The following is a 25,043-nucleotide window of genomic DNA, read 5'->3' as shown; positions in this document are numbered from 1 at the left end:
TTTTAATAAAACTATGAAATAGAACTTTGTAATTTAAAATGACTTTGTTCTCAATGCTAAATCGAATTGTATCAATTTTATTCAAGTCAATTTTATTATGAATTAGTATTTTCTTATTAAATTAATTCTATTATTAAAATTTTAATTTGAAAAGACTTTTCTATTTACTTGAAGAGGTTCTGAAAGAATTTTAAAAAACAAAGTCAACACAATGTAAAACTCCATTTAATTTAAAATCAGACACCTAACTTCACAAAATAAATTTAGTCTTTCAATTAATTAAAGAATTTCTTGATGATTTAGTAATAAAGTGGATATTGTTGATGCTAATGTCTATCAACTCCAATTAATGACTATTTAACTCATGTGTTAGAAATAACACGAGAATATTGTTCAAAGACCAAAAGATTATTCTTTGTCTCATCTTAGATTTCATTCCTTCCCCCCTCTCTAAGCAAAAAAGTAATACTACTAATTATAAGGTTTGTGTGCAATATTTCGAAATAATGTAATCTGATTTAGAAAGATTGTGATGGAAAAGTGGGATGACCAAAATCTGATTTTGTTAAAATAATTAGGAGATTAATTAGTGAATTAGAAATTAGAATTAAGAGTTTAATTTGGTCAAAATTAGATTGACCGTTAGTTTTTAACGGAACTATTGACCGAGGACCAAAATGATCAAATTTCCATATATGCAGGACCAAAAAATCTAAAAGATAAAATTTATGACAAAAAAAGTAAAATGACTATACGTTCGGACTAATTTTGGCCTTTACCCTAACAAATACTACTAGTACTAATTAAGACTACCTATCTTTTATTATAAATTTATAACTATACTTTATGTAGCCATCCAACCACCCATTTTATAATTCCATAGTTGTAAATTGTAATTAGTACTTATTAGTAATAAAAAAACTTTAGCAACGTCATTAGTAATTCAGCTTCTTATTTGTAAATAGTTATGATGTTAACCAATTTTTTCCATTTCAATATAAATAAATTGACCAACAGTAACACATACAGTACATTCAAATATAAACACAATATATATGAATTCTTTTATTATCTTATAAAATATTCAAGTCAATAAAATGACGAACAAGATTAGTTGGCTAATAACAACTCAATATACATGAACTTTCACTCTCATCTGTCCCAATTTCACCAATGTCTCACCTCAACTACCATAAATGGATTTTAAATGTAGTAATTTTTAAAGATTAAATTTGTCTTATATAGAGCTCTCAACCAAACCATTATAACTATTTAGGAGGTTAGGTTTTGACCCAATTGAAATTTATGTGACTAGGACTGTATTATAAAGAGTGGTTATCATACTAGCAAACGAGACTTGTGAAAGAGATTTTTTATTTTATTTTATTTTTGTTTGATCAAAGGTGTTCCGAATCCGCCTTCAGCGGAATCGGATTAATCCTGCTTGATCGGGCTCGTGAATTAAGTCTCCTAAGCGGGTGGTGGGGTTTGAATCCGTGACCTCAAAATCACCACAATTCCACACTGCCAACTACGCTACAACCCGTTGGTGAAAAAGATTTGATTATATTATCAAAATTAGTTTTTGCACTCAGTTAATAAAGCTACTGACCCAGCCCAATTAAGATCAATGGGCCAACAGAGTTGTACTGGACCACTAGTATTGGGTTAAGGCCCAGTTAAATTAGAGATATTTGCGGTTAGTGTAGATATGTTCCCATTTCTTTTTTTTCCATTGTTTTTTTCATAAACATAATTGTTCATTCCCATGTAAGAAATTAAATAAATGAAAATGAAAAACGAGACATCATTGCTATGCAAATATCATACTACTAACTAATTTTAAATTATATTTAATGAATCGTGATTTCAATTTCATTCTTTGTGAAAGACACGAATACACTATACATGTTCACGAGCATGATTATACTCCCTGGGTCCCACACCAAATAAGCTATTTTCTTTTTTGAAATTTGTCATTCTAAAAATAGAATCATTCTTTTTACTTTTTCCCTCTCTTTTACTTGATTCACTTTACTTAAGTCACGAAACAACATTACAAAATTCCCGTGCCAGAATAGAGATGCTCCACTTTTTGTGAGACATAGAGTGGGTATATTAGTTCTGAATCCCTTCATTCAAAATAATTTTAGCAGCCGACGACACAAGTTTTTTTTTATAAAATTCATAAAATATAAAAAAATGATTATAGTACTATTATTAATTAAAAGTAAATAAATAGGTTAAAGATAAAAAAAAAAAGCACTAGGATAGAGAGTTGGTATTGGTTATGGCAATGGAGCAATATATAGAGTCGCATAATTAGATTTGTTAACAATTATACCCTACTCTACATTAATTGCTTTAATTATCCCTTACTAATTTCGAATATATCTTCAACATTTTTTAAACGCGTTACCCTGGTCACAATTTATGGCGGAGTTGTTTGAACTTTGAATGTCTTATTTTGTCAATTGAGTTCATTATTTATAAATTCAGCTGTTAATGATTGTATCCACATTTTTTTTAAAATTTTAACGATCAACTCAATTTTGACGCAATAAGTCTTACTCAGCAATTAGCATTATAATTTTGTGTTAAATTGCACCCTCTCTCAATATTTTCCAAAATTTTTTCAATATGTTTTATTAACGTTATAAATAAATTCATAAAAATCAAAAGATAACGAACATAACACGTTTGATCAAAATCGTAAAACTATCATATATTTAGAATAAAAAATACATAATAGACTTTAGTCTATAAAAACGACATTTCTCTATTATTTGGTCATTTTATTTCAAGCTACAATACAAAACATTTTAAACTATTCAATACTCAATAATTAGATCAAAGTCATCAAACTAAACATACGTCATTTCAATATCACCCTGATGAATGACATGTTCTCCCGGTTGAGATACGTAGATTAATTCCTTCTCTTGATATTAGTATACCTTTTGATAATTTGGACTAACAATTTTCGTTTCCCAAAGAAAATTCTTTTATAGCTATTATCCAATAATATTCCATATATGTTTACAAACTTACACCGGAGTTTAACAAGCGAAAATTCGTATCAACCCATGGAAGAAATCAAGAACCGAAATTTGAAATAGATCTTAGAACCAATGAGAAAAAAGAACCAGTCAATTATATATAAAATTGGATAAAATCAACATTTTAGGTTACTTGTGTTTCACACCAAAACCGTGTTAACGAAAATGTAATGTATTTTCAAGATAGTTACCTTAGACTAGTAGAGTAGGGATTCAATTCCACATGTCACGTCCTGCTTCATTTATCTAATTTCATTAACAATGTACATCTTGTTTAAGATACTCAAATTTCCTTCTTAGTGTAAGGACCACTTCAAATCAAATTAAATTGCAGTTGGTCCCTAGTAACATCTGTGGCACAACACGGTCCAAGAGACTTCATGTTCATATATACATGTTGAATTATCATTACAACAATCATACAAATGTCGGGTCGTGAATGTGTACGTATCGATATTGGGGTGGACGCATAAATTTATTTGGTAGAGACTATGTATCATAAAAGTCAGATTTTAAACTCTCATTTATTTCGATGTTATGATGCGGATTTTTGCGTAACGATTTACACAAAGTATCAACATTTTGACGATTAATTCAACTTGAAAAGAATCTTTTTCACTTGGCAGGGGCTTCAGTCCTTTCTTGATTCCATTTAGCTTTGATTTTTTAATATTTTTAATGTCAAAATATTTGTACGGTATTAAAATCTAATTAAATATACAAAACACAAAAAACTACGCTAATACGATCTAAAAAAACCTCACAAAAATTACACTTTTCTCTTTCTTTACATACATATATCTATAGTTATCATAAAATTACAAAATTTGAGTACCGCCTATAGTTAACTTAAGGCCATGTTTGGTTGGCGGGAAAGTAAAGTTAGCAAGGAAAATGATTCCTGAGAAAATGAATCCTGGGAATACGATTCCTAGTAACTCTACTTTTCTGTGTTTGGACAATATCAAGATTTTAAATTTATATTTAATTTAAACATCAAACTAAAAATATACTTATTATTTTTTAGAATATTGTAAAATTTTTAATATTTTATTAATTATAAATAATAATTATTATATTTATCATTAGATAATTTAAATATAAATCATCCATCATAATATATAATAATACAATCATAATTATAGTTATATGGAGTATTATACTCATTTATTATAATATTAAATATAATAATTATTATATTATAATTATAATATTTAAGGATATTATAATTGAATAATTTTTATAAATTAAAATTACACTATGATTTTATTGATGAATTATTAATTTATAAAATATAATAATTATTCTTTATTAAACAATTTGTATTATATAATTATATTTTAATTATTTAATAAATTATTAATTTTTAGTTATAATTATGATAATTTTAATTATAGTTATTTATTATAGTAAAATTAAGTATGATTTATAATTTTAAATTATTTTAAAAATATTGTCATTAATAATAATAATAATAATAATTATTATTATTATTATTATAATAAAACTATATTATATTGCTTAAATATGTAAGAATCCTAGAACTGGGAAAAAGAATACCTAAGAAAAGTTAGGATTCAGAATTTTGGAAAGTTGTACTCCCTCCGTCCCATAAAAGTTGATACAAAACTTTTGGGCACGGAGATTAAGAATTTATATTAAATAAATAGGAGAGATGAATAAAGTAGGAAAGATAAGAGAGAATAAAGTAAATGATAGAATAAAGTAAGAGTGATTAGATGTTTTGTCTTTTGTTAAAAAAGGAAATGACTCAACTTTGTTGGGACGGATTAAAAAGGAATACGACTCAACTTTTATGGAACGGAGGGAGTACTAACTTTCCTTGTTCTCGAATTCTGATTACTTTCCCAGTTTAATTAAAAAATCGAAACAAATACATTTTAAGGAATCGGATTACTTTCTCAGACAGAATCCTAGCAACCAAACATGGCCTAAGTATATTTTGTTTTAAAGATAACTATTAATATGTACTATATGATTTAAATATGAATGGTTTGTTACTTAAAAGTACTAGAATTCATAAAATCAATATATACTATTTACTACTCCCTCTATTCCACGTTATTTGAGTCTTTTTTTTTGCACTCGTATTGAAAAAATTATACTAATAAATAGTTAAAGTGTAGAGAAAGTAAAGTAAGAGAGAGAGTATGAACGAGAAGACTCTTACTTTACTCTCTCTTCACTTTAACTACTATTTATTATTATCATTTTTTAAAAACAAGTGCAAAAAAGAAATGACTAATAAATACTCTCTTCGTCACATGTTACTTGCACTCTTCCATTTCGGCTCGTCACAAACTACTTACACTATTTATAGTTAAAGTTAGAATTAATGTATTTAATTAATATGTTAGATTAAGTTAAGATGTCATTTATTAAGTAATATCTCATTACACTTAAAATTCTAATTTAATTACACTAAAAAATCAATCTCAAATTTACAACCTAAAATGAAAAGTGCGAGTAAGAAGAGACGTAGGGAATAGTTAAAGTGGAGAAAAATTAAAATAAAAAAAAAGAATATGAACAAAAAGACTCTTCTCTGTATTATTTTACGTACCATTCTACTCCTACTCCTCTTTATATGTAGTATAAAAACATGGTCCAAGTCAAGATTATATACACTACCTTTATCCATAATGGTATTTCAGCTTGATCAATAATCCAACTCGCCCGATTAATTGAACTGCGAACTAATAATTTCACTGAAAACATTGAACATTACTCATGTTTCTAATCTAATACTCCCTCCATTTCATAGTAATAGAGTCATTTTGTCATTTTAATACGTTCCATAGTAATAGAATCAAATCCCTTTTTAGTAAAAAAATCAACACATTTTTCCACATCTATTTTACACTCTCTTACTTTTTTCTCTCTTCATGTTTCTACCTTTTTCATTTTCCACTTTGTTCTCTCTTTATTTAACTCACCTAACACAATTTTTCTTAATCTCCATGCTGAAAAGAAACGCCTCCATTACTATAGAACGGAGGGAGTAATCCGTATTATTATCCCAACGCAATAAATAACACTCAAATCACTTAAATTAGGGGCCATGTTCAAACATGGCGCTAATTCCTCAGTCAAAACTTCCATAAATACAATAAGCAAGAAAATAGAAGCTTCCAATGATATCTCAGATTATCCCATAGAAAAACTACCATTTCTTTGACTAATTCGCCCACGTCTCCCCACATATATATCCCCTACTCATCCCCCTCACTTTCTGCTTCCAATTCAACCAAATCATCCAAAAAAAATTCGCAGATGTTCATTTGCGGAAGTGGAAGTTTCAGCAATCAAGATGAAGGCGGCGATCACGAAGCCTACGCCAGCCCCTGCCCCACGCCGAAGCGCTCGCGCCGGAGCACCAGCTTCTGCCGAATTTTGGGGAGAGACAGCGGCACCAAAAATCCCTACGCAGACCGAGGCCTCGACAAATTCTACGCGCTCCTAGCAGATCTCGACGATAAGAAGCAGAAGATCTACACGCAGAGAGGATCCGAAGAGATCTCCTTCGTCCGATTCGTCTACGCCGGCGATTCCGACGTCGTTAAGCCGATCGTCGTCAAGCTCAAGGAGAAGAATAATTCGCCTAAATCGGTGAAGAATTTCAACGACCAGCGCAGTTTCAGCGCCGCGGAGGAGGCGATTGCGCCGGCGATTGAGGCGAAGAGAGAGAAATCGATGAGGAAGAAGAGATCGCTGAGGTGCAAGGGGAGTTTGAAAATTGAGGATCTGAAACAGCCTCATTTCTATTTCCCGGTGATGGTGGTGCTGATTCTGGTGTTTCTCGCTATCTACGGCCGGTCGTTTGCGATACTGTGCACGTCGATCGGGTGGTATTTGGCTCCGACGATCGCCGGAGGGAGCGGCGTGGCGGCGGTTTCTAGTGAGAGGAAACCGAAGAGGAAGAAGGAGTATGTGAGGGGGAAGAGTGAGAAGATAGCGGTTGTGAATAGTGAAGGTCCTTCTTCGCCGAAAAGCGTGATCAATGGACTGAATCGAGTTCAACTTCAATTGCAGTAAAACATCATGAATTTGGTGAAGATTTTGAACTTTATTTTGTTTTCAATTTTGTTGAAAGTCGATCGGATGATGTAAATAGTTTAATTTAATTTTCTTTTTTGGAAAATTATGAAGTTAGGTGAAATGAATCGGAAAATGTAACATATATGGTTCATATTATGATCGTAGTTTCATACGAGTAACAATAAGACGACGGCACCGGCCGATTTGGTAGGGGCCGGAGGGGCGGCTGACTCACCGATGATTAGGTTGATCAGAAAATGAGAAAACTAACATGAACGGAAATGCATGCCAAATCCGCATTGATTTTATGTATCAAAATTATGTTCAGGATTCGCCACTAAATGATTATATTATCAGAGAAATTGTTATTGTAGAAGTGAATCAAGAGAATTTTAATTTTGTTTTTTGCGGTTCGATTTTTTTTTTCATAGTGGATGTTTCTCGAATATGATTCGAAGTAGTGACAAGTTTTTTTTCATATGAAAGCTTCTTATATCAATTAGTCGGTGTTTCTGTAAAATTGACATGGAAGAAAGATATCCAATTATTAGAACATCAAATCTTAGTCGAACATGGTAAATTAATGCATTAGTCAAATATTTTGATGTTATTACCAAGTTAAATAATGTTTTAATTTGTTGATTTGATGAACTAGTCCAACTTATAAATATATTTTCAATATGTCCAATCAACCTATGTAAATAGGGAATACCTAATTTACTCGGTAGTGTTTGGTTTATTTATTAAATTCTGAACGCCTACACCTGAAGATTTTAGCAACCTATATTTCTACTTCCTCCGTCCCATTTGTTAAGTGCAATTTAGTTAGGGAATTTTAAAAAATTGTTGAAATGTGTAATAGATGAAGTGAGGTAGTGATTATTGGAGTATGTAAAAATTAAAGTGGGTTAATAGAAAGTGAGACCATTTTGACTTTTTGTATATCTAAGATTTTATTTTGTTATATTTTTATGAAAGTAATAACATTTGAGTGTAAATTTTATCAACAATAAAGTTAAATTTTATGTTCAGATATGGTAAATTTTAAATAGGACTCTTAAGTTGGGACAAATAAAAATGACAAAACATGACTTTTAAATTGGGACGAAGAGAGTGATATTTTTCCTAATTGTTTTCATAATAATTATGGCGTCATTGATCCCTCTTGCAGTCTATACTTCTAGAAGAGTGCTATGATGTCACTCACCCAAAGCCAAAACGGTCAAATATGGCCCATAAATTTTAGTTAGATAATGCAAATCAAGATAATCATAAATCATGATAAGTCACAAAAATATAACAATTCTACTAAGTTGGGACCCCTATTTTCGTTTATTACTACCATATATATATGGCGGCTGGATATTAAATAATTAGGTAGAGTGACTTGCAAGCTACCAACTGCTACCGGTTTTCTTTTTTTAATTTTTTTTTATTATGCAAAAGAAAAATATGGTTACATATAGATAGTACACAAAATTCAGAGAATCGAACGTGCCAACAATGGAAGGCAGAGATGGTGTAACTTTACTAACAATAAATGATGAGAAACGATCGTCCCTTTGATGACATCCGATAAAATTAGAATGATACAGAGAAGATTTATATGACCCATGCGTAAGAATGACATGCATAAATCGAGAAATGATTTAAATTGGAAAAAAAAAATGATGAGAAACGATCGAAGGAGAAATAAAATGAACCCTATCTCTTGAAATAGGTAGACGATAACTTAAAAAATTAAATTTAACAATAATTTAGTACTCCCTCCGTCCCATAAAAGTTGAGTCGTATTCGTTTTTAGTCCGTCCCAATAAAGTTGAGTCATTTCCTTTTTTATCAAAAGACAAAACATCTAATCACTCTTATTTTATTCCATCATTTACTTTACTTTCTCTTATCTTTTCTTACTTTTTTCATCTCTCCTATTTATTTAATATAAATTCTTAATCTCCGTATCCAAAAGTTTTGTCTCAACTTTTATGGAGCGGAGGGAGTATAATGTAATCACGATGGAGTCAATCAACCCGACTAAATATAGTATAATGTAATAATAATTTAGTGAAGTAGATGAAATAATTCTTTATTGCAAAAAAATTTCCTGAAATCGTGTAACGAAATATTTTCATAAGGTGGAGCACATGATCCATTTATAATTAATGTGCAGTATTTAAATTATTTTTTATTTTAACTTTCCTAAAGGTATAATATACTATTACTCCCTATATTAGTATCTACTAATTTATGAAATGGATGAGGGAGAGAGTGACGAAATTTTGGTATATCTTGTTAGTTGTACCACGTTAATCAAGAACATATATAGATGAAACATAATTTATAGGCAACGACTTTGACTACATAATTATTTTTTCAGTTTTTATAATGGGCTAGTAGTGATATTTGAACATAGGGGTATTTTTTTTTATCTGACTAGATAATTAATCACTCATTTAAATTAATTCAAACTCGATTCTTACAAGTGGAATAATGATAATATAAATTTGAGTTTGATTTGTTTATTTTATTGACTCTCACTTTAAAAGCTTAAGGTTACCACGATCATTTAATCATGTTTGGATCATATATTAACTTAAATATAATCTTTTTACAGAATTACACGAGTTATATATGTACAATATTATTACAACATTAGTATTACACAAAATGGAAAATCATATTAGCACTTCGTAATTCGTATGCAGACGGAATTCCAAAACCTCGACTTTGCCACTAATTTGAGTTAGGCTTCGTCGGCAAGTTAAATACAACAATAATCTTATAAAAATTAAATAAATTAAAGGACATATATTAGTACTGTATACATGTGACTTTAATATCTGTAATTGATTTATAAATTAAATCAGTCCTGCCTAAATTTGTATATAAATATTTATGTAACATACTTTTACATTTGTTTAGTTTATTTTAAATGCAAAAAATGTGTGTATAGTAAAATCATAAATAGACAGCCATTAATTGTTGCCGAGTGAGTATCATATGATACAATTTATTACCTCGCTTTCCTAAGTTACGCCAATTAGGTATTCAGCATGTCAATTCTGGCCATTAAAAATATATAGATCATCGAATAAATTTATTTTCTTCACTATCAAATCAATTGGAAACCATTCATTGTTTGTATGATCATTTATAGCATGTAACATATTCTCCACTGTGTAGTGTATATGTATTATTTTTCGACCAAAGAAACTCTAAATGTAAAGGTAGAACAATAGATTGCTGCCACACAATATTACCCAATTAAAACCAAAATAAAACAATAGGTACTAAGAAAAAAAGTTGCATGGCACCTCCAACGAATTAACAAAAAGAAGAGATGAATAAGGTCACGACAAGACAACATTGATCTATAAGAGTGGGTCATATGGCAATAACAATCAGAAAATAGAAAGTTGAGCACAATCCAGTATAATTACAAGAAAACGAAATATCTGTCAAGCTGAATCTCCTCCTGAAAAAAATATCGGTGTTTAGGATATTCTTTGGCTCATCCACGTGAATGAGAAAGTCCAACACCACATTATCACTCATGTTCCTATGTTGACATTGATATGATTTGGCATAGCATATTGTTTAAACTTTAAACACACTAGTTAACCAATGTGTTATAAAACCTTACAATTCTATATTTTCTACAATACATATCCTTATATAAACTCATATATTTTCATCAATTGATATTTTTTATTGAACTCGTATTTTAGTTAAACTAAAAATATTACGCAATAAAATTTTACTCACAAAAGGATACAATACAATTATGTACTTTTAGCACATAACTTCAAAATGAGTAATTAGGATGCTTAAATCACGATAATGACAATGAGAAAATGATCGAAATATCATTGATTATTTTTTATAAAATGAAGGCAGAATTCTTATTTTAAATTAAAATGCATATACTCTGTCTAAGGCAAACATAGTCAAAGCATTATTTAGTTTTGTTTATATATAGGAATATTAGCCCACGAAAAATGGCATTATTACAGCTCGGCAATCACTTCATGATAAGTACTAGTAATGTTTAAATATGAATATAAGAAATTCTTAATGTGTGTGGAAAATTAGTATTTTTTGTTCCTACTCTCCTAAGTCCTAGTATCATTTAATTAGTGCAACATCCCAAAGAATTTAATCCCAAGCATGTGATAAATCCAAAATGGCTCACTTATCCACCACGTGGTGCAAGAATTTTCAAGCTTCACATATTTATGACATGGAAAATTCCATTTACATGCCAGTCAAATTACACATGAAAATATAAAAAATTATTGATCAAGGTATCTAGAAGTAGAATAATAAAATTGAAAATCAAGGTAATCTAGAAGAGGACTTGATACTGCGGTTTGTTCACGACATTGTGATAAATTGTTTTTTTGTAAAAGTCGTGTAACCTACTACTCTCTCTCTCTCTACTGGAATTTGTTATATTTTGATGATTTATAAGATATTTCCGATCCCAAAATTTATAGGCTAAAGCTCTTTAATTAATTCGATATTCTAGTACCAAATTAGATGTGTAAATGATTATGAATAAAGACCTTTTTTGTATCTTTCTTTCTACTCTAGAGATCAAAGAAGTCTTTTAATTAAGTTAAACGTTTCAAGACTGACTTTAATTAGAATCTTTCGAGAATAGCGAAAAACAACATAACTTGATATGTAAAATTGTAAATGATGGAAAATAAAATATCGTTCTTCTAATCTCGATATCAAATAAGTCTTTTGATGAAGTCTAAAGTTTCAAGCGACACAACAAACTTTTAGTTAGATTATCTTGAGAATATAAAATGATACTATAATTAGAGATATAAATTATTGTAATGTTTGGTAGGGAAGAATTCATCTATGTTTGGAATTCTAAGAAAAAATTGACATTTTTTGTCATAGAATTTCAAACATAAATGAATTATTTTAACATTTTTTATTATAGAATTTCAAACATAAATGAGTTATTTTCCCTATCAAATATAAGTAAATATAGAACTTTCATTTTGCCTTCCACTCTTGATATAAAAAAAATTGTTTAAAGGTTCTACACTTATAGCAACATGCTACAATATGTGCAGAAGATGAGGTGTTTTGTTTATGTTGGGCTGGGGATTTGGGCTTTTGGGCCGAAACTATGAAATTCAATCATTACGCTTCTACTTATTGAGAAGCCTATTAGCCCACCCTTTCCCAATTGTTTCTCCCACCATAATTTGCTGATTTGCTCTATTAATTAGGTAATTAAATAACCGATCATTAAACCAACCTCGAAAAACCAAAAAATTTCCGATCATTATTTATTTTAACAAACAAAATAAAAGTCGAACATGGTATATAGATAGTATAATAGCTTAATCATTTTTTCATATACACTATGTCGAATGATAATATTAAAAATTTTATGTACATATTTATTGATCTCAAACATAATTCTTGTATAATGATAGCAAGACTTTATCAGAATCTTTCTTTTAAAAGTAATTATTTAAATATTCAATCCAGAGTTAATCTTTTCACTTTGTTAAACTACTCTACAAAATTTGTTTCCTGGTCTGTACATTATATCAGAACTTATAAAATTACACATAGAAAGCCTCATTAGTTACATGGCAACTTTTGTTGGCATTTCCACGAGGAAATTGACAATTCGCTAGTGAAAAATATATAGTAGATGGTAAGGTTATAATAAAATTTTAAAATATGAGTATTGTTAGAATATTATTGATACTTACAGAAGAAAATTCGTGGGAAAAGTAACAAAAACAAATCGGTGAAGCCTAGATTGGAATTAAAAAATTTTGATATATGAATATTATTGATAATAATATGTGATAATTTATAAAAAAAAAAACAAAATAAATATGATAAAAAGGGGCATTCCGAGAATCGAACTCGGGACCTCTCGCACCCAAAGCGAGAATCATACCACTAGACCAAATGCCCTAATTGTACACTAGCCTATCTTTGTCAATACTAATCTATAATTTTAGTACGGATTATTTATTCGAAAATTAGATTAAAAACATCTATACATAAAGCTAAGGAAATATGAGAAGGCATCTAATGGTTGTTGCCACTATTATATGCTTCGAAAACAAAATATTGTAATGGACATTTCAAATATAAGTGAAATTGAAGTAACATTATATTGAATGGACTCTCCTTTTTCGGACAACTTTTTATATTTAAAAATAGTTTTTCTTTTTGCATTGAAAGGGTGTCTTTAAATATCTAAACATATATTCTAACTCGCTTTCATATATTAGCTGTTCGAATTTTTTATTATACTTTTTGCATGAATTTGAATCTATATCAATAAATGGACCACCATGAAATTTTAGTCAAAATTCATGTTATTCGTCGATCTGGCTTTACTATTTAATATTTGAATTATTGATGATACTTATACCTCTATATGTATTATACATTTTGTAGGGGAAAGTTCAAGAATCATTTCTTTATATGTTGCTTTATTGCTCCTTTATCACTAATTGAAATTTAATTAATACAAATAAGTATGACATGTGCAATGCATTATTATATATGTTCATATCTTAGTCTTAATGATTTAGCTCACTTCTAATTGATTTAGATCTCAATATTTTAAATATATCGATTTTTAAAGTATAAAAAGTTAATTGAGTAATCATGAATCTTTATGGGGGTGCAAACCAATTCTGTCTGGCAAAACAATAAGCATCAATTACTTTCATTATTTGAATTTTTGAATTATCATTTCAGCAATGTGGGCCTCCACCTTTAGTAATGCTACATGGTCCATTTATGTGACTACATTTATTATGTATAATTAACTAGATATTTTTAATAGTAGTATATAATTTTGGGTTGAAACGAAATCTGATATATTATCATCTAAAACTTAGCAATCTTAGTCAAAATTTACCCTAAACAATGACATTTTCTCCCTCGCATTAATAAATAGAAAACCATTATTAATCATCTTTATCTAAAAAACTACTATATGCCTTTCTACCAGGAATGTGACTTATAATTGAATAGATATTAGAAGAAATAACAAATTACATCGGTCAAGAAAAAGTCAATAGCCAATCAATTGTTGCTTGCTACCAAGAATGTGACTTCAATTATATTTGAAGTAACAATAACGCAATCTAATGGTTACCTTGAAAGAAACTAACCCCATGATTCTAATTTCTTGAACCAACCAATATAGATATTTAAATAATTATCCATCCGTTTAGTAATAGAAGTCTCATTTTATTTAATTCATCCAATAATACGAATCTTATTTCATTTTTACTATTATTAATAGATAATTATCATATTTCATTAACTTATTGCACTGATCTCATATATCATTGTAAAACTAATATTTCTAGTAGACCCACATTTTAATAAAAAAATTTAATTCACATTTCTTCACATTAAAAAAGTCATAAAAAAAAATAAGACTCGTATTACTAGACATGGATGTATTAATCAACACCATATTATCCTATAATACTACTCCATATTTGAAAAATTCAAGTTTCCTTAAAGATTATTAATTATGGTTCTTCATAATGACTCGATTCATTGACTTATTAAATGGAAGATATCCGTTTTACTAATTGAGTTAAGCTTCATCTATCATTTGGATAATTCAGGATTATCATCTGACATTTTCCTCAACTTTATTATTGGTTTTTTCCCTCTTTGGGCCAACAAAAAAATCATGCATGCAGACCTTAAATAGAAGTATTGTGGCTAATTATCTTTTTACATATTATCTTATGTTTTAGACTAATGATTATGTATACAAAGTATTATTTTTCTACAAAGTTGATTTACTAAAACAACTTATTTTCTTCAAAATAATTTCATGAATTTAAAAATGGAAACATATGCCTCCAAAATTATTGAAGTGGCTCCAAAACAGAAAAAAAAAAAAAAAAAAAAAAAAAAAAGAGAAGAGGAATTAAAAAACAAAAGAAAAAAAATGGTAGGTAAATATCTTTAGAATGGGACCATATAAAAAATTCTTCCAACCTTGCAACCCACTCATATTATTATTCATTCATCACAAAAATCCCTTTTATCTCCTCACATTCACTCCCATCTTCCCTACTCTTCAAACCAAAAAACACACACAACACACACTAATCCATTTGTAGAAGAAACCATGGCATTTGCAGGCACTACCCAGAAATGCATGGCATGTGAGAAGACTGTATATCTTGTAGACAAGCTCACTGCAGACAACAGAATCTTCCACAAGGCTTGCTTTAGATGCCACCACTGCAAAGGCACTCTCAAGGTTACACCTTTTTTTACTTCACAATTTTTATGTTTATCTTTCATTTATGTGTGTGTGTAAGAGAGAGATATGAGTTTTGGATTACTTGATTGAATCTGGAAATGTTTGCTTATGTGCTTGAGCCCTAGAGCTTAGAATTAGGAGGCTTCACTTTTGAATCTTGTATTTCAAGATCCCATTTTTATTATTATGTGGATTCTGAATCATGGAGCTGAATCATCATTAATGAGTTTTTGCATTTTGGGTCGATCTATTTCGATTTTCTTGATTTGAATATGAGTGTACTAGCTGGAAAGAACTTGACTTTAGCAAGAAATCTTGGATCTTGTCATGGAATTAAGGCCTAATTAACTTCAAATCCTCAGTTTTTTCTTCAAGATTTGCTTAATTTCAAGCCAAATAAAACAAGACTTTGCTAATGGAGGAATGCAGTGATGCTGGGATTTAACCCACTGCTGGTTCAGAGCCGTGGTTAGATCGGTTCAGCCAATCCGGTTACGGTTCAGGAATAAAAGGAACCGGAATCTCTGGTTAACCGCCTAAATTAATTTAAAACTTTGCTAATTTTAGATCTTAGGAGACTTGGACAGTTAGGTTTGAGTGTTGGAGAAGCATTTGAGTTACATCTTCCGGAACCAGAACCAGTGGTTCATGATTCAAACCGGAACAGGATAATTCTTTCACAGGCCAATTACGGTTCACATGATCCATTGGTTTTGGAACCGTGAGAATATGAAGGGGGAATTAACAATGAGTATGTGTTGTTGATTGCAGCTAGGGAACTACAACTCCTTTGAGGGAGTTCTCTACTGCAGGCCTCACTTTGATCAGCTCTTCAAGAGAACTGGCAGCCTCGACAAAAGCTTCGAAGGTATCATTGATTCAGCTAAGGAAAAACATTGTAACAACCTCAAAAAAATCATGTTTTGTTGGACAAGAACACTCACATTGTGCTCATGATTCTATCTCCTCAGGCACACCTAAAGTTGTGAAGCCGGAGAAGCCTTCGGATTTTGAGGTAAGCAAACTCTTGTGTCTGAAACAGATTTTAGCTTGTTTTTTTTTCATGGTTTTTGGTTTAAGTAATCAAGATTGAGTGTTGGTGTAGAAACCAAATGCTGCAAAAGTTTCAAGCATGTTTGCTGGGACAAGGGATAAATGCTTGGCCTGCAAGAACACCGTCTACCCGACTGAGAAGGTAAGTTAAAAGCGGTGTGTTAAGATATTCCAATTGAATTATTGTTGATTGAAAATGTGAAGTAAAAAGATATCAACTTAAATACCTACTGAGTCAATCATTCTTTCACCAATTGATTTTGGAATGAAACTTCACTAGTGTGTTGTTAGTCTATTAATAAAGGGGCATGAGTGATACCATTGACAGAGGGGTCATGATGATCTGGTTTGGATATAAACAAATGCGAAGGATTCACATGTGAGGAAGCCGTGTAAAGAGAATCACATTTTAAAAAGAGAACAACTCAAATAACCAACGAGTCGTTAGTTAACCTCAATGTTAAATGCACACAGGATTCAAACTTATGACATTTAGACGAACTTACTTTGAAGGGCTCGTCTCATCATATGTAACCTTGTACTGTGATATCATGCAGGTGTCGGTGAATGGGACGTCGTACCACAAGAGTTGCTTCAAGTGCACCCACGGGGGTTGCACAATTAGCCCCTCGAACTACATAGCTCATGAGGGGCGGCTCTACTGCAAGCACCACCACATCCAACTCATCAAAGAGAAGGGCAACTTGAGCCAGTTGGAAGGTGAGAAGAACACAAGTGGTGTAGTGTAGATCATGATCCATCTCATGTGATAGTGTTTGAATTGAGACCACATTGATTTTATATGTGTTTGTGTGTCTTGTGTTTTTGGTTGTGTTTGAGAATGAAATGGAGATTGGGAAAGCAGTGGGAACTTTGAGAGTGAGGCATTTTGTGTGTATGATGGATGTTACATAAAGCTTGGATGTTGGAAATAAAATTACTACATAAGTAAGCTTTATATATTTTGTATTAATTTTTAATTGAAATAGTGTTTTTTCGAATTTATTATTTATTCTACTTCTGATTCTGATGCATGTCTCTTCCAACAAACTATTTGTAATTCATGTAATAATCACACTATAAAAATGTTGGAACACATTAAATTCAATCTATTTAGGTTGGGCCAGCCCTATTAAATTCTCAGGCTATTTGGTTATTGGTTATTTGGGTTTTGGGTTAATTTGTCGGCCCAGACTTGAAATTTTTAATTTTTAATTTTCTTTTGCTAATTTATGTGTAATTAAGTAACGAATTTACATATGAAAGACTGTTATTTCAACTTAATATTGGTATTTACTATTAAAGGATTACGTATAAAACGTTACTCCTTTACATTTAAAGGAGTAATATTTTGTTACGTATTTTCTCATAGACTAACTAAATAATATGGAGTACATATTCTAAAACTAGCACGTACAATCAAATCAATATTTTGCAGTCTATTCTTTCACTAATCTCAATCTTTTAACCTCCAATAATTGGTCTTCATCTATGTTTCTAATTCAGTAAAGTTTAAATAATTTTTTTGATATAAAAGTAAAATGCTCAAACTACCGAGGTAGTAACCAAAAGTTCAACAAATCGACCAACAAAGCTCTGCAAGACTGCATCAAAACAAACACGCATACAAGAGCTAAAGCCAAAACACCCCAAAAGCACCCTGACAAACCAAAAGCACAGTTTAAAGATGATTTTAATAGGACCATTTTAACTAATTTAGCAATAATGAAAAGAAAAAAAATTATAGCTTGGTATGGACCTAAACCCGTGATTAGGCCGCCCCACTTGTATCGGTCCCTAGTGCTGGTGCTTGACTGCAACCTCAATCGCGGGTCTAGCAGGGTGAGGAAAGACGACGGTTCTTGATTTGATGAAAGGTTTTGTTATTTATTTTAGTCAAATAATTTTACCATTTTAATGTGCCAAGTCAATGGCCTTGCGTAGAAGGGATCTTAGAGATTTTTTCTAGGTGTACTGTCAGAAATTTTACCAGTTTCATGTTTGACATCGATCTTAGTCAAATAATTCTGACTAATAAAGTATTAAAAAAAATAATTAATTTCGTTGCAAGCATCTTTTTAAAGATCACCTAAAGAATGCATAGATGACAATGATATATAGAGCGATTATAAATAGATTGTTCGATCAATCATGTGATTTCTGTTGATTGGAATGAGCACAATAGAATACTATCGGATTGATGAATTTGTCATGAAAAATGATATGTGAAAATTCATAAATAAAAATTGATATTTTCATTCTTATATATATCGATGGAAATTAAAGACATACAAGCTGTGATATGAATTATTTTGATTTCAAAGGTTGGATTTTTTCATTAAAGGTGTCCATCTTTGATAGTTAGTAGGTGTGACAAAATGTAGGTCACGTGCGTGCAAGGATTGATTCAATAATTGGTGCACTAAATGTTAGAGAAAATAATAATTATGCACCATGGCCAAACTCTTGTATTTTTATTATGATGTGGACAAATGCATCTATCAACCTCTAGCCAAATATTTGACTATAATTGAAGCAGTCAGTCATAATTAATTACTTGTTCACATAGACAAAAATCTACACAAATCATAATAAATCTATTCTAAATTGAATTACACCCAATAATATTATTTTCAATTATTAGAGGTACCACCATGTAGTGAGAGATTGATAAGACTATACATATAAATGGGATCTCTTGTCCCTTTCCCAAAATCTCATCAAGATATGAGCTTCACATAAGTATAGCAACACATATATGAGTAATGAGAACTAAGAACCCCCTCTCCCATATTTTGCACCATGGCTAAATAGTCAATTCTCCTTATATACAGTTCAATGATATAACTCTGTCTTTTTTTTAACATGGGCCGACGAGCCAAGATTCCCCGGTCCATAAATTTTGCACTCTTCTTGAACAATTAACTCGCGACACAGTTTAGTGATATAACTCGCCTTTTTCACAACATGAAACGAGCCAAGATTCGTCCACCCATAAACACACGCGTATACCATATGTTGCTATCATAAGTGGTAATATGTCTCTATTGGACATTGGTGTAAAGAAAGGAATGTGGAGAAAGCATTGTTCTCAAGATTTTATTTTGATGATTTTTTTATATATCTATATTTTTATTATGTATTTATTAATTTTTCGTTGGGTTCTTATCATCTATTGAGATGTGCCCACACGAGTGCTCAAACAATTGATAAAATAAATAGATCAATATGTTGTTATCGATTAGTGTACTTGAATTTTTAGATGCTTCATTTTCTGTTAATTGAGTTGATGTGTGTAATGTGTGTTGTTGAACACTAGCTGTACAAATTAATAGTACTATAAATCATAGAATAATATTTTGCTACATTTTTCTCCTTTAAGGAAATAAATAAATAAAAGGAGAAATAGAATTTCCTGAGAAATTGAAGCACATATAGACTGAGAGAGATAAAAACATGTCTTCTTTCTTAGTTACTGCCTTTTTCTTCCCAGCAAACTGCCTGCAAATATGCACAAGGCCTTATTATTGGCTAACAAATTTCATGTCACAAAAATAAAATAAAAAATACTAACCCAAATCCTCACCTGATGATTTCAAGAATCCTATTTTCTTTTTTGGCATCTTGCTCTCTTCCTGAACAATGTAATAAAAAAAAACTTGTAAACCCTCGTTCCATTTTAATCACATATGTAAAATCAAATTTTGGGTTTGTATTAAAAAATAAAGGCAAATTGATAAATAAATCACTAAAGATGGTCAAATTTTAGTATATCAACACTTTTAAAACTAAATCATAAATTAGCAAATTTTTGTAATTTTTGCAACCATCCCTGATAATGTGGCTAGTGGTTTTATAATTCAGTTTGTTGAAAAGTGTTATTAGAATTTGACCATCTTTCTTAATTTATCTGACAATTAACAATAATAATAATAAGCTGTTGGACTTGCCTGCAAGAAATGAGAGCTGGCAGTGTCATCAAGGCACAGGCTATGTTGCTTCTTGTTCTTCTTCAACTTTATCTCTTTTGGTTTACTTTTCTGCTTTTTGTCTTGTTGAGCCTGAGACGGGGCCGGGAAATGTGGAGGCCCCGATGAGGCATCCGAGACCATTGAAAGGTCTTCTTCATCTCTGTCATCTTCATCTTCATCTTCTTGATCATGCGCGTTGGCTCCTTTGCCTTGGTGGTGCGTGTAGTGTGTGTAAGGACTTGTCGAGTTGGAGGGATGAACCAAGTAGGTAGTCCACCCGGATTCGGAGCCGCTGGTGCAATCAGAAGTGGATGTGTTCATCCCTCAATGATTTGTGATTGGTTTGTGAAAGGCTTTGTGAAGATATATAGATAGATATGTGTGTGCTTGAAATGGAATAAAATGTGTCTTTCTTTAATGCTAGGAAGAAAGAGAGAAAAAAGGAAGAGAAGAATTTTGTGAGAGCAAATAAATCATTCTCAAATCCCTTTGCCTTAGTATTATTATATAGATAGGTAAATGTGTGCATGTGTGTGGGAAGGAATTTTGTGGGAGAAAATAATGTGTCATTGGCTCTATCCCTTTGCTTAGTATTATACATCTGTTGCTGTTGGAATCAAATTTGCCAGTTGTCTAGGCTACTTTGGTTTTTTTGTTTTGGGGCATGACAGAGATTCATGGACAATGATACTAGTAAGCAAATCGACGAAGATATATGTTCATGGTTCAGTCGGTTGGACCCATCTAACTACTAATATATGATTAAATATATAGTAGTATTATATAAAAATATTGAAGTTTAGTAAATGAAAATGATATTGCAAAACAATAGTTCTTTTTTTATTAAATTGCAAGTAAGAGGAAAAGGCAGCACGGAAAAGAGTGAGAAAAAATGATAATTTTTTGAAAAAACACTTCAAAAACCATTTAACCACGAACCAGTTCACGGTCGAATTGGCCAATTTCTTTGGTTCATAACCGTTCAAATTCCAACGGTTTCAATGTCCAAACCGCATTAAACAATGTGTCATTTAGGTTGAACCGGTCTAAATATTGTTGGTCTAGTCCGGTTTTCAAAACCTTGGTGGTACAACATGTATGGAAGAGCTAGCTAATTATATTTCTTGGCCTTAGTATAAACACATAAGAAATACTATATATATGTTCCTAGTCAAAATCAAAAGATACATAGATTTTCAATCTCAAACGTTTGCACACGTATTGCTTAGATTTTTTGAGTGAAAACAAGTGCAAAGATTACACAAGAATGTGATGTGCCATTTACATGTCAAATTGCAACTAGAAAGAAAGAAAACACACACACACACACGCATATGGCTGATAACATCATCCCACATGTATATATTCTCTTATCATGACAACCATATGAGTTCTTGAAATCAATCAAGACATAATCAATTTCAATTTTCCCACTCATGATCTTGTCTTCACAAACTAAGCATCTGCGCCTCGACCTAACCATCTTAGTCTATGTTATGCAAGAACGAATGTCAAGTAGTTTCGTCACATTTTTTGTTATCTCCCTAAAATATTTTTTCATTTCTTCAAAAGTGGACTTAAAAAGAGGCCGATGTGTAACATGTCTCTTGTCTCATTAACATCGTTGCTCGTTAGACGCCACTGTAACACGCGCAGTTCAAGAAAAACACATATTTGCGGTGATAAGATTCAAGAAAGAAAAACACACAACACACACTCCAATAGTATAATAAACCCTAATGTGAAAAAAGAATATAAAAAGAAAATAACCGACGAAGGGGTAATCTTGGATTAGGGCATGCAAAATGTTTTGAGGACCTGAGAAGATGAAAAAACACCTTAAAAATAGGAAAGAAACATAGATGAATGTTTGTGGTGTTGAAGAAAGGGTGGTGTTTATAATGTGGCTAAGCAAGTATAGGTGTGTGGCCCTTCACCTTTGCAAAGCCATGGAAAAAGTTAATTTGAAGGTGCTATTTAGGGTTCATATTCTTATAATCATGGCCTAGGGATTATTGCTTACCATGTCTTGATTTGGCAAAAAAAAAGTTATTTGCACCCTAAATCTTACATTTGCTTCTTAATCAGCTTCTTAATCTCACTTAGTGCAAAGCATGTTTCCATGTGTAAGTGTGTGTTTGTGGCCAAACCTTCACCACATGTATGGATTGGTTTGAATTGGTGATGTGATTTAACTTTTAACTTGTTTCATTAGATTTTTATTTATTATTCATTGTGATTGTGACATTAGAGATACTTGTAGTAATATGGAAATCAGCTTTGTTTATTTATTTATGGTTTTACTTTTTTTTCTTGAGTTCACTCCTAGGATATATATGTAAGTAGTAAAGCTCTTGTTGTGAGGATGAAAGACTCAATCAATATGACCCAATTTCAGATGATATTTTCTTTAAATTCGATTCATTTTCACATTCATAATTAAATTCACGGTAAGTTTACCATATTTTTCAAATTTCATTGATCAATTGAATGGCAAATAAACCTATGCCCTTTCACATCAATTTTGTCTAAATGTCCCTCTCCATATTATGCATGAGAACACGACATTTTTTACCAAAATTTTCAAATTCCAATGATCAATTGAATGGCAAATAAACCTCTCTACCATTTCACATCAATTTTGTCTAAATGTCCCTCTCCATATTATGCAATATACACATGTCTTCTTCAAACATATTTTTATATTCAATTAGGCCTCTCCTCTCTTAGAACTATTCACTTCTTCCATCAACATCTAATTATGTCAAAAAAAATCCGATATATACATCCAATTTGTCAAATTTTCATATGAAATTTTTCGAAAAATGTAAAACTCTCATTTGACTTATTTGATCAAGAAAAGTTATACACATAAGTTAAAATCAAATAATGATTAATAATTCAATATAATTCGATTCGATTCGATTCTTCGTCCAACCCCTTTCTAGTAGGTGCGACCGATCTTGACAAACGTTTGTGGTCACCCATGTTTAACATGGTATTCATTGAGATTTTAGGTGTGAATTTTGTTATGTTGGCAAATTTTAAAGCTTTAGGTCTCCACAGCTCAAGATATATTATTACTAGATGCCAAAGCCTCACTTGATCCTATTTTGTCACAATCAATCATAGTCTAATTTCTGTAACTTAAAAGTGATGTTAGAGGAAAGTCCAACTTACTTGTCCCAATTTAGTATCTTTAAGTCATGTCAATATGACTAAATAACATTTCAATTCAATGAATGATCAAATATTTTTGTAAATATTATAATATGTGTCAATTCTCTAACAATAATTAGAAAGCAATGTCTGTGATACGCCCCAAGAGAACATACTATTCATTCACAGCTTGCATGGAGCTATCACCACGTACTATTGTGATATTTTATGTTAAGCACATGTAAATGTTATATTTAATGTATCTAGGTACGATCACATTCATTGAAAATTATCCGATGATAGAATGAATGGCTCGCTGAAATATAGATTTACGTTGATCTCTTTCTACTTTCGTTTTCGACGTGTGACATTTTTAATTATATGTGAATATCTCAATGTGTCTCTTACATGTGAGTTGTGTAACTTGTTAATATCTTAACAAGATCACCCATGCCTCGTTACCTCTGATCCTTAATATCTGAACAAGGATCACCTATGTCTCGTCACCTCTAATAACATAGTCAGTACAACATAAGGTCTACTGTAATAAAGTCATACGGTCAGTTTTTACGAGGATTAGGTACCAGATATGTGAAGATGAGACAGATCAAACTCTCGTGATATTCTATCACAAAACCAATCGTTGATACGAGGAGTGACTCACTATATATTTAAATTGATATTTTTTACTTTACATTTTTTTCGTGTAATAATTCATATAGGAGTATATATTAAGTTAGAAAATTCTTTTTTGGAAGTCCTTGAGTTTTTGAGCAACGTTGATTTTTCTATGAATTAATTGAAATAATATGCATCTTCTTAATTAAAATACTACTATATCCTACTACTTAAATTTTTCTACAAGATCAGTCTTTCTCATGCAGCTAATTATTTAATTACAACACTGTCCCTATTCATAATAGAAGTGATAGGGATTCCTCGACGTGATTTAATGCTAACTTTAAATTATAGGTGGGGTTGATTTTCTCTCACGTCACATTTCGTCAATCATTCAACTAATATATTAATTTATGTCATACATATTGCATTTATCTTAGTAAAATGTGCTATAAATTTAATACAGTATAGGGCGCTTAATAATATTTTTAAATTAATTGCATCATTATAAAATATACAGTAACAGTTAAGCATGGCTACCTAATAATGTACCACTTACATCATATCAATAAAAGGTGACAATTTTATGGTATTGTGAAATTGCAGTATAACTGATTAATAATCATAAATACAGATTCAATTATGTGATAACCGAGTATCAATTCCTAATAACTTCCACGATTCAAAATAAAAGAATGGATAATGATTTGATTTACTATTTGCTCATACAAATTAATATTCTATACATATTAGCACCTTGTCCCTTAAGCATGAGGTGAGGTTGGACGTTCGATCCCTGCTCATGTGAATGGAGCAAACCATTTATCAGTC

At 30.8% G+C, this 25,043-nt stretch overlaps 3 protein-coding genes and 2 non-coding genes across 5 annotated transcripts; 3 read left to right on the top strand and 2 right to left on the bottom strand.

Annotated features, from left to right (window-relative positions):
• The first annotated feature begins 6,353 nt into the window (after positions 1-6,353).
• On the top strand, positions 6,354-7,115 carry LOC125199629. The gene has a single exon (XM_048097587.1). The coding sequence runs from the start codon at positions 6,354-6,356 to the stop codon at positions 7,113-7,115; it is 762 nt and encodes a 253-aa protein (XP_047953544.1).
• A 1,559-nt stretch (positions 7,116-8,674) lies between these two features.
• LOC125202935 lies at positions 8,675-8,777 on the top strand. Its single transcript, XR_007173263.1, has one exon. It is a non-coding gene; the product is annotated as a U6 spliceosomal RNA (small nuclear RNA).
• A 4,224-nt stretch (positions 8,778-13,001) lies between these two features.
• Positions 13,002-13,073, bottom strand: TRNAP-UGG. Its single transcript has one exon. It is a non-coding gene; the product is annotated as a tRNA-Pro (tRNA).
• Positions 13,074-15,159: 2,086 nt separating this feature from the next.
• On the top strand, positions 15,160-17,422 carry LOC125202230 (LIM domain-containing protein WLIM1). Its single transcript, XM_048100594.1, has 5 exons — positions 15,160-15,408; positions 16,183-16,279; positions 16,383-16,426; positions 16,517-16,606; positions 17,022-17,422. Exons 1-5 carry the CDS (start codon positions 15,274-15,276, stop codon positions 17,211-17,213), a joined length of 558 nt encoding a protein of 185 aa, XP_047956551.1. The 5' UTR covers positions 15,160-15,273; the 3' UTR covers positions 17,214-17,422.
• A 2,362-nt stretch (positions 17,423-19,784) lies between these two features.
• On the bottom strand, positions 19,785-20,993 carry LOC125202165 (protein SOB FIVE-LIKE 6-like). Its single transcript, XM_048100518.1, has 3 exons — positions 20,415-20,993; positions 20,051-20,099; positions 19,785-19,965 (listed from the first exon to the last, which is right to left on the bottom strand). Exons 1-3 carry the CDS (start codon positions 20,754-20,756, stop codon positions 19,937-19,939), a joined length of 420 nt encoding a protein of 139 aa, XP_047956475.1. The 5' UTR covers positions 20,757-20,993; the 3' UTR covers positions 19,785-19,936.
• Between the last annotated feature and the right edge of the window lie 4,050 nt (positions 20,994-25,043).

The sequence above is a fragment of the Salvia hispanica genome, chromosome 1 (assembly GCF_023119035.1).
Source record: "Salvia hispanica cultivar TCC Black 2014 chromosome 1, UniMelb_Shisp_WGS_1.0, whole genome shotgun sequence".
NCBI classification, from domain to species: domain Eukaryota; kingdom Viridiplantae; phylum Streptophyta; class Magnoliopsida; order Lamiales; family Lamiaceae; genus Salvia; species Salvia hispanica.
Note: the sequence above shows the minus strand (reverse complement) of the source record. Positions and strands in the feature narration are given on the sequence as shown.